At 43.3% G+C, this 10,669-nt stretch overlaps 1 protein-coding gene across 4 annotated transcripts; it reads left to right on the top strand.

The window, feature by feature from the left end:
- The first annotated feature begins 1,813 nt into the window (after positions 1 to 1,813).
- Positions 1,814 to 6,933, top strand: TLCD5 (TLC domain containing 5). Of its 4 annotated transcripts, none has more exons than XM_029208517.1 (3): positions 1,814 to 1,870; positions 3,985 to 4,173; positions 5,943 to 6,933. In XM_029208517.1, the coding sequence occupies exon 3, from the start codon at positions 6,047 to 6,049 to the stop codon at positions 6,479 to 6,481; it is 435 nt and encodes a 144-aa protein (XP_029064350.1). In that variant the 5' UTR covers positions 1,814 to 1,870; positions 3,985 to 4,173; positions 5,943 to 6,046; the 3' UTR covers positions 6,482 to 6,933. The 4 variants fall into 4 exon arrangements, with proteins under 4 accessions (XP_029064350.1, XP_029064349.1, XP_029064352.1 ...); XM_029208519.1 differs by lacking the exon at positions 1,814 to 1,870 and having other exon boundaries at positions 3,909 to 4,173; positions 5,943 to 6,015; positions 6,373 to 6,933; XM_029208516.1 differs by lacking the exon at positions 3,985 to 4,173 and having other exon boundaries at positions 1,851 to 1,870.
- Positions 6,934 to 10,669: the final 3,736 nt, after the last annotated feature.

The raw sequence follows: 10,669 nt of genomic DNA, 5'->3' as shown, positions 1-10,669 counted from the left end.
CCAACTAGTCTTATACTGATTTTCGTTGAGTCTCTATATGGCAGTGATTCTCAACTTTCGTTACCCAATGGAATTACCTGGGAAACTTGAAAAAAAAAATTGACGCTCACACAGATTCTGATTTACTTTGTCTGGGATGTGGCCCAGGGAATTGGGATTTTAAACAGCTCCTCAAGTGATTCTATTGTTCTGTCAAGGTTGAGAACCACTGCCTGAATGTTCATACAGATCACTGGGGACTTTGTTAAAATGCAGATTCTGATTCAGTAGATCTGGGGTTAGGGTCTGAGATTTTGTGTTTTTAACAAATTCTCAGGTGATGTAGATTTTGCTGGTCCCTGGACCAGACTTTCGGTAGCAAGGACTTGGAGAGCATGGTAAAATTATTCCCTTTGCCCAATATCATCATAGGTTTCCCATTATCCGCATAATAAGATGCCTCAGCCTGGCATCTTAGGCTGGCATCAGTCACTTAAGGTCCTTTAACATCAGTGGTCCCCAAATGTGACTATTCATCTGAAGATCTATGGGCAGATTTTAAAAGATACAGATTCCTGGGCGTCACGCCAAGCTTACTAAAGCACAACCTTCAAGGTGCGGCCTGAACAAAGGGTATTTTGAAAACACTTCCCAAGTGGTCTAGATGGTCGTTAAGGTTTAGGAGCTTCAATATGCTTCCAACATACATTTCCAGGCTCATTGCCCATTCATTCAACCAGCAAACATTTATTGCACCTGCCTCTGTACCAGGTACTAGGGAAACAAAAATGAAAAGAGTGTGATCCTTACTCTTAAAGGGTTGGCAAGACAAATGACCCCAACAAGACTATTTATTATTTCCCAGACATGGCCTAAATGCTCACAATTCTGCTCAAGGTCTTCTCTTCTTAAGAATGTCTGGGCCCCTCAGCATCCTACCTTTGCCTGTCCTGATCAACCAACTCAGATGCTCTCTTTACCCCATTTGCATCTCCACACTTATGTTTGGTTATCTCTTCAAACTTACTTTCCCTGGTATTAAAACAGATCCAGAGAGGAGAGAGGATTAACCCAAAGTGAGGTAACAACAACAATAGTTAACATTCATATAACGACTTCCACGCACCAGCCATTGCTGTAAGCACTTTCCACATGTACAATGTGTAGAATTCTTGCAATAACTTTATGAGACAGCTATTATTATCATCCCCATTCTATGAATGAGAAAACGGAGGCACAGAAAAGTAACTTGTCCAAAGATACACAGTCAGTAACAGAGCCAGGTTTACCCTCAAGCCTTATACTCTACTGCCAAGTTGGTGACAGGGTTGACATGAGAAGGAATATGTAACTCTAATTTTCAGGCCTGAGCGCTTCCCTGGAAATTAGTTATTTGTGTGCTTGTTTCACAACTTAGACTCAAGCGTGAGGGCAGGGACTATGTCTTTCATCTCACACAGTGCCTAGCAGGGGTGCAAGCACTTAGTAGGTGCTCTACAACCGGTTATGGGATGGGCTGTCCCATCGTGGGGGGAGGGGATGGATATTTATTCTAACAAACAGACAACAAACAAACACATAAGCAAGGGCAACAGCCTGCAGGTCTCACGTCACCACTAGGTAATCATCACCCCTCACCACTACCGCCCCGCCCCCTCAGGCCTGCGCGAAGAAGGAGGACCCTCCCGCCCGCTTTCTGAACAGTCTCTCGTCCAGCTCTGGCTGTGCGCTCCGTCCTCCCAGCCAGCAGGTGCCCCCAGACCACCGGCTCCTCCTCTACAGCCGTCAGAGCCTCGTCCTCTCTCCATCTTTCCGCTGCTTCCCGCTCCCGGGATCCGGGCCCTGAGCCCCGGGGTCGGGGTTCCCGAGGCTTCCCGGGGCGCTCGGCCAGGTAACTGCGCGGCGGGGACCGCCCGGCTCCCGCGGCCGGGATGGGCTCCGGACGTGGATGGCCCGGCCTGCGCGGTCCGCTGCGGGGGAAGGAAGCGGGCAGATGGCCTGGCCTGGCCTCTGAGGGGAGGGGGGTTCCTTCTGCCTTTGGGCGCCGGCGCGGGCGCCGGGTGGGATGCTGGCATAGCGGTCCGGCTCAGGTGTGCCCAAGCCGGGCGTGACCACAGGGTAGGTGGGCGTGACCACAGGGTAGTTAGGCGCGTCCGGGGGAGATGCGCTCGCGGTGCCTGCCAGGCGCCGAGGTTGCTGCTCGCTCCGGCCACGCCTGCTCCGAGGCCCAGAGCCAGGTGGGCCCGCCCAGCGCTCCTCCTCCCGAATCTGGCCCTGGACCGGGAGGAGCAAGGACAGGAGCCTTGGAATTCTGAGCTGGAACGGCCATCGGCCATCTAAATACCCTGTCATTCTTTCACCCAATAGTGAAAAGCCGAAACGCGGAGATGGAGTGACTTTCCCAAGGTCACAGAGTTGTATCTGCCATTTATAAATGTCTATTCTTTTATTTGTTTGTAAATGGGCTACCGTGTCCTCTGTTCTGCCAGGGAATTAGGATTCAGGGAAGACGACTCTAAAAATACTAATCGTTATATCCAAGTGAGCTGATCCGCATTACTGGCCGGTGACCCTGGCCTTTAAAAGGAAGTGAGAGAGGACAGTTCTTTTCACTCTGGGCCCTTTGTACCTCTGGCCCTTGCTCTGAAAATTGGCCTGGATGTTTTATGAAATTATCTCAGAACTCCTTGTCAGAACTGGGCCGGATCATAGAGTTATTTTCAATCCTTTTTTCTTTCCTTTCTTCTCTCTCTCTCTCTCTCTCTCTCTCTCTCTCTCTCTTTTTTTTAAACTGAGGCTCAGGAGGTGAAAGTGATTGCTCACACTCTTATGGCTATTTAGGGGCAGAGACAGAACTGGAACTCAGGTCAATGACTGACAACTGCTGTTTTCTAATCTGATTTCAGATGAAAGCTGTACAGCACTTGACCTTCATAAAGCCCTCTCTGGATAGCATTCTTGGGAGTGGCTTGTGTATTGAAGTGTGTTGGTCCACAGATACTATTTCACTTGTCAGAATAGGGTTAAGCAATAAGTGTAGCCATGCAGAAAATTCCTGCTGAGATGAGACAGATATCTGAAATGTTTTTTATTTCTTTATTTGTACTTTCAATAGAGGAGCTAATGAATATTAATAAGGACATCTTGGCTATTTTCAGATTTTAGTCCTATCTGACTATATTGACTCCATTACACTCATTCTTGTCCTGAAACATTTATCACCGGTAAAAATTTCAGTCAGTGGCTTTCTGACGTTGTTTCATTTTTAACTAAATAATTGTCTTAAAGATATTTTTATATCTTAACAAAAACTCCCCACTTGTACCTCAAAATCCTGCTTCCCCCTTGGTCAATCTTTGAGTTGGATTTCAGAACTGAATAGAACTAGGAGTTTATTTTTTTTCCCTTCCAAACTATTTAGGTCTTTGTTTAGTTCTGTCTTTAGGTTTACCTCAAGTTTTGATTTTGACTGATAAACCCATGATCCAAACCCAGACTTCAGTTGAGTTTAGTATCAGCTTAAAACCACATTAAACTGCCATGTGTCATATGACTTCTAGCAGAGGCCACAAGTGGTGGAGGTGTTTTTCCGTGAGGGCTTCTTATTGAGATTTTTGAAATATGAGCACATTATCTAATACACATATTAAATTACTTGTGTATTGTAGTCCAAGGTCAGTCATCACTGGGAGGTCATTGACATTTACTCATCATAACAACATATACCATATTAGACCATCTGCTAACTCAGAATGCAGTTCCTGCTTTTCGGTTTACAGTTTTGACCAGTTATCTCTAAGGAACACGCAATCAGAAATACAGCCATGCTTCAGTAGAAGATTCTTGGCTCTGTAGATAAGGAAAAAGTGTTTCCGGGAAGGCAATATTTTTGTACTGTCTTAGAGTAGAAATGAAGACGTATACACAAAATGACCCAATGCTGTTTTCTTAGGGTGCATCCTTTGTTTTTCTGGTTTTGGTCTTTTCATCGTAGGATGGCCTTAGCTCTGTGTCTGCAGGCGCTGTGCAGCCTGGGGGGCTGGCTCTCGCTCTACATTTCTTTCTGTCGCCTGAATAATCACCGAAGCTATGAGTGGAGCTGCCGGCTGGTTACGTTCACCCACGGAGTCCTCTCGATAGGTCTCTCAGCTTATATTGGCTTCATTGATGGCCCTTGGCCTTTTACCCACCCAGGTAGGTGGGAGACATTAGAGAGTTTTCCCTTAGGAATTTATGATTTGGGGGTAGTCTTAGAAGGATGGGACTTTTCCACAGGATTTGTATAATACTGAAGAATATTGAAGAATAATTACTATTATAATGTGCTTTGGGAGTCTCCATTCATCTTCATTGTTAATGCTGATTTGTATGTGTCACCTATTGTTTCTGCTTTTCATAACTCTCTATTTTTAAAAAAAATCTTGATTGCTTTTTACAATTTAATCGACCAAAATGTATAAATCATAAAGCTAATATCAACATCTACCACCAGCCCCAAACAGACACTAATGCACTGCATTAAACATACTTTTTGGTAACCTGCAATCTTTACTTGATTGTATATTCAAAGGACATCATCTTTCCATGTCTATATATATAGATCTTCCTTATCCTTTTCAGTTGTTATATAATATTGTGTTGTATGCATTTACTATCTTTTATTTAACCAATGCCTCATTATTTGGGGGCAGCTATATTAATTTTTAAGCTGCTAGATGTACTGATACAAGTGTTACTCCCTTAGAATACAAAACCTATATCCCCTTGAATTAGTTTGCTGGGGCTGTTATAACAAAATACTACAGACTGGGTAGCTTAAACAACAGAGATTGATTTTCTCACAATTCTGGAGGCTAGAAGTCCAAGATCAAGGTGTTGGCGGGTTTGATTTCTTCCGAGGCTTTGCTCCTTTGCGTGCAGAGCTGCCTTCTTGCTGTGTCTTCACATGGTCTTTCCTTTGTGCCTATCTACATCCTAGTCCTAATGTCCTTGTTTTATAAGAACACTACCCTAACATCCCTATTTTAACTTAATTACCTCTTCAAAGGCCCTATTTCCAAATATAGTCACATTTTGAGGTACTGGAGTTTAGGGCTTCAACATACGAATTTTGGAGCGACATAATTCAGTCCATAAGTTCCCTAGAATATGATTTTTTTTAATTCCTTAGATTCTTTCTTTTTATAATTTCTTTAGATTCCCATATTGAGCTTCTGAAATTTCCCCCAAACTGTCAAACTGATAGGAAGCAACTCTTAAGCTTTATATTTTATATGAAGGCTCTTAATGGATTCAAAACATGTCAGGTCCTTGCACCCTATGTTCTTGGACATGGGAACATACTAACTTTTGGGGTTCTCTCCAGAGTCCACTTTCAAGACGAGTTAGGGCCACCGATGTCCAATAATCTAACCCATTAAGCTAAGAAATTAATCTGACATTTGGGACAGAATAACTTTTCCATTATGGTTTATCACAGGATATTGAATATAGTTCCCTGTGCTATACAGTAGGACCTTGTTGTTTGTCCATTCTATATATAATAGTTAACATCTGCTGCTAGTGGGAGAGAATAACTAAAAGAGTCTAGAAACAGAGCTTTAGCTGGTTAAAAAAAAAGACAAGAAAGAGACTGTGTAGGATTTTAATTGAAAGAACAAAATAACTGGATTTTATGCTGCTACACAGAGAGGACGCTGAGATGATTGCTGGTGCTTAAATCACTCATTGAGATCTGGTGCATCAGAACAGCATTTCCTGGGCCCTGTAACATTGGTTTGATAAAGACCAAAGTTTTAGATTTTAGTGTTTTGGTTTTTTTTTTTTTGGTTGCCTTTAAAAAGCACGTGCCTGCAATTGTTTTCAGTGATTCAGAAAAGTTTGAGAAAGAGCAACCCAGGATCTCTGCGTAAGGTAGCACGATTCCCAGCCACTCAATTTGCTTCTGTCTTGGTTTATTTCAGGCTCACCCAATACACCTCTCCAAGTGCACGTTCTGTGTTTCACCTTGGGCTACTTCATCTTCGACTTGGGCTGGTGCATCTACTTCCAGTCTGAGGGGGCCCTGATGCTGGCTCACCACACACTGAGTATCTTGGGCATCATCATGGCCCTGGTGCTTGGAGAGTCAGGCACAGAGGTCAATGCAGTCCTCTTTGGAAGCGAGATTACCAATCCCTTGCTACAGATGCGCTGGTTTCTTCGTGAAACAGGCCATTACCATAGTTTCACTGGAGACGTGGTGGATTTCCTCTTTGCAGCTCTGTTCACTGGAGTGAGGATTGGCGTAGGAGCTCACCTCCTCTTCTGTGAAATGGTCTCACCCAAGCCCAAGTGGTTTGTGAAGGTCGGGGGAGTTGCAATGTATGCTGTGTCTTGGTGTTTCATGGTTAGTATCTGGCGTTTTGCATGGAGGAAAAGCAGCAAGAAGTACCACACCTGGAGAAGCAGGCGGAGTGAGGAGCGGCAGGTAAAACACAATGGACATCTCAAGACGCACTAGCCAAGGCTTGCTCCAGACGATGGATTGGGTTAAGTCAGCCGCGGGAACCAGGTTGGAGATATGGCTGTTACAGAATCCTGCTTAGGACGAGCTTAGGTTTCTAAAAAGGGCTAAATTTATCCATCCGTTTGGTCAGTCTTGGAGCGGAACACATCCCAGTATTAAAACACTAACTTCTGCCGCTGTGCAGTTGTAGAAAGCGAGACTGCCGGCAGTAGCTGTAAGTCAGAACTGTGAGGTGAGCATGCTGCATTCCTTTTAAGTTGTGGTGACCCTGGCTCCTTTGTCTCTGGGAGACTTGATGATCAGGCAGCCTAGAAAGGAACTCAAAAAGCATTAGTGCTGTTTCTTCCTTATTCCTGTGAGAAGTGACTCCTTCAACAAATACTTATTCCTACTTTCTGTGTAGCAGCTTAAAGAAATGCACCTCATTTACTATAAAGTGAGGAACTTTCAAGAAGATACATGCCTTTGGCATTCTGAGCACTGGATCAGGAAATTGAATGGGGGGACAGAAGGATGAGAGAAGGATGTGGGTGAAACCGTGATGGGGGGGGCTACTTACTGAGCCTCCCTATACCATATACTTGGTATATACCATAAAGGACTCCCTGTACTTGGGGGTCCCAAGATCACCCTCAGGCTTGGTGCTCCACTAAGAGGACTCACAGGACTCAGCACGCAGTTGTACTTAGAGCTTTGATTTATTACAGCAACAGGATACAACAGAAGATCAGCCAAGGGAAAAGGCACCTGGAGCAGAGTACAGGGGAAACCAGGCCCAAGCTTCCAGAGCCCTCTCCCAGTGGGATCATGCAGGATGTGCTTAATTCCCCTAGCAACGATTTATTCACAATATGTGTGAAATGTCTAGAAGGAAGCTTGTTAGAGACTAAGTACCCGAGGTTTTAATGGGGGGCTGGTCATGTAGGCAGCCTTTTCCTGACTCCCAGAAGGAAAGGAGGTTTTCACTGTGAACCACATTGTTTGCAGAAACAGTTGAGAGCCAGTGAGCCAGTCTCATCCGTTCATGTGGGAACCTTCCCAATGAAATCGAAGTCTTCAGATGTCAGCCAAGGGCCAACCTTGCAAACAGCCCTTTCCAGGCCTACTATATTAACTCTTTTCTGCACAAAAACCATAGAGCTAGAGCTTTGGATGAGAGATGAATGAGGTGTGGGCAGATTTACCGGGCCCTGTTGTACGGGTTCTGCCCTAGCAGGAAAACTCTGCCAGTTCTCAGGGCTTTTGCGCATTAATCTCCTAGGCATGAGAGGCTGTGACTGAATTCCACAGGGATTTACCATGTGGATTCCACTGGGCTTGAGATGCCAGTTCAGGTTTCGGCTCTGCTATACATACTGCAAACCGGAACCAAAGACCAAACGTCCTGGCCTCAGGGCGATGAGGCTATTTTCTTTTCTCCATTTCAGATACATTACCTGTTCATCCTGTTACTACTTTTTCTCTGGAAAAGGTGCCACTCTCTCTGGATAATATATTATGACAAGGTCCGTGTTGGAAGGAAAAAATATTTCTTAATCAGTAGTCTCTCAGCTAGGAAAAGCAAGAACGTAAGTGTAGGAGAAGGGCTTAGGAATCGAGAATTCTTCGTTTCTTTGAACTAGATTGGCTACTCACCTGCCAGATCATTTGGGCAGGTCACTTGTTTACTCTGCTTCAGTTTAAACCCCATTGTCAATTAAGGAAATACCCCGTTGTGAATTTCACAGAGACATTAGGTGGTGTTTTATTAATGCAGGTCTTTAACGTAGGGCTTTTATGGGAAAAAAGGGAAGTTTTATTTATTTGTTTGTTTGTTGTTTATTTATTCATTTGATTGTGTTGTTGAGACCAGTGGTGAGCGAGTAGCTCAGCTGATGAGCGAGGGTATGGGGATGTTGAAGTCAAGGCTGGACGTGAGTAGGAAGTATCAGCCCATTCGATGGTAATCCTAGCCTAATGAGTGGTCTTGAAGATGGACGTCATTGTCTAGGTATGACCAAGTGGTTGGAACTGCATGAGGTCATCATTGCTCTGGGAAAAGCGGCTTTAAAGGCATGTTAACCGTGGGTCTTTTAAAATGACTGTCTTCTGGTTAAGGAGATATGCTGGACATGAGAATAATCTGACAGTAGCATCTCCATCTCTTTTTTTCTATGATCAGTATCCCTGAAATGCTGGTTAGCTTCTATCCAACAAAATTGTGGTCCAAGTAGGATGCTGGGGAATGCTGATTTTAGCAAAAGCCTAGTTAGAAAAAAAAAAAAGAGTGGCTTGGCACAAAAGAAAAAAAAAAAAAAAAGAAAAGGAAAAAGCCGTCTCTTGAGTTTTGGCACAGTGCAAGCTGTCCCATACCAGACAAATGAATAGACTTAATCTGGTACCATTCTTTTCTCCTTCCACCTCAGAAGTGAAGGGATTGCAGACCTTGCTCTTTTAGGGGAATGTACTTAGGTTTCTTGAATTTCGAGAAACCTATCTAGTGATAAGGGAAGGAGAATCCCTCATTTCAGCTTTTCTTGCTGTTGTAGCTGAAAACTCTGAAGGAAACTCGCTGAGAGAAAAATGTGAAATGAAGGTGGCTCAGCAGTTAAGAAGCTGAGTCTGTACATGAGGAGGCACATGAAGGGCTAATTAACATGTGGTGTGGTTGGACACATGAAGTACGCATTTGCATTTAGATTACTATGTAATAGTCATTAACACTGCTCGAGAAGGATTTATATTTCAGTGAGATTTGTACTAAATTTTATAAAAATAAACAACTTTTTATCAACCCAGAGTCTGGCTTTATGTCTTTGTTCTGGTTCTGCCAGAAGCTTAAAAAAAAAAAAGGCTTTTGGCTTGCAGAAACGTTGACCCATATCTATACTTATCGGTAAAATACTTCGTAGCTGTTCTTATCATCCACCATTCCTAATACTGCTTACTTTTTGAGGCAACAATCTACGTATAGAAAACAGTTTGCCAAAAGAAGGAGGAAGAACTTAATTTCTTTTTTTGCCACCTGTTTGAGCAGTTGCCTTCAGAATGATGATGTCCAGTTGGGTCCACAAAGACAGGCCCTTCGGCTGTCCTCGGACTCTGCTTCCCATGCCTGGAACAGTGTTAGACACATAGTAGGTGCTCAATAAGCAGGTTGAAAGAATGGATGAAGGCATGAGGATGTAGTTTAGAATTACCCCCCATTGGAAAACGTTCTCAAAGAGCATGCACAGTGGATGGTGTCACCAATGTCATTTTTCTAGGTAAAGGACTAATGTCCCTGGGGCGTGTGTTCTGCTTAAATTGGTGTGACTCTTCTGAAGGTATTCTATACACAGACTTAAAACAGTCTAGAGCTATCAACGGCTGTAAAGAAGCTTTCAGGGACATTTTTTACCATTAGAGCTTTGTGCCTGAATATAGAGATTTTCATCATTAAAAAAAAATAGCTCTGGAGTGAATAACCACTGACTTAATTAAATCCTTTGCTTACCATCTTCTGAAGCTTTCCCACAGCAAATGCCCTCTTTGCTCACAGCTAGAACTTTGGGTCTGTTTAAGTTTGGAAAGATCTTGAAAGCAGCCTGCCAAGAGGTTTTGTATGCAAGGAAGAGAAGGTGAATTAGGAAACTTTCCCAGTTTGTTTTATTCCTGAAGTTCGTGTAGTGAGGCATTCTTGAAGAGAAGAGGGGAACTCATTTTTAAAATGCATGATTTGATGAGTCATTGGGTCCAATTAATTTGATACCCACACTATAAAATTATTAGAATAGGGCCAAAAAGATATTTAGTATGTCTAAGAAAGACAAACGTTTGGGGATAAGGTTTGCATTTTGGTCATTTTTTATAGATTGATGGAGCTCTTTCCAGTTACATATAGAAAATGTGCAATTATGAGTTTTCAAGATAGAATTATCATGCTAGGGTACACCAGCAGGTGGCAATGTGTCCTGGTTGGATCATTAGGAAAGTGGCTTGGAACCCTAATCGGCTTCCATTCTTTCCCAAAATAAACATTACAAAATTAGCTGGCTGTGCGCTGAACTTAAAAAAAAAAAAAAAAAAAAATCAAGCAATAAAGAGTCATCTTTGGCCTCTGTTTATCTTTTTCTTTTTTTTACCCGTTCTAACGTCAGCCTTAGCTCATGCATCTATTCAGGGATAATGATCCTTTTATGCACTGTTGCGGATTGACTTTTA

The sequence above is a fragment of the Monodon monoceros genome, unplaced genomic scaffold (genome assembly GCF_005190385.1).
Source record: "Monodon monoceros isolate NGI ecotype Baffin Bay Population unplaced genomic scaffold, NGI_Narwhal_1 Super_Scaffold_7, whole genome shotgun sequence".
In the NCBI taxonomy this organism is placed as follows: Eukaryota; Metazoa; Chordata; class Mammalia; order Artiodactyla; family Monodontidae; genus Monodon; species Monodon monoceros.
Note: the sequence above shows the minus strand (reverse complement) of the source record. Positions and strands in the feature narration are given on the sequence as shown.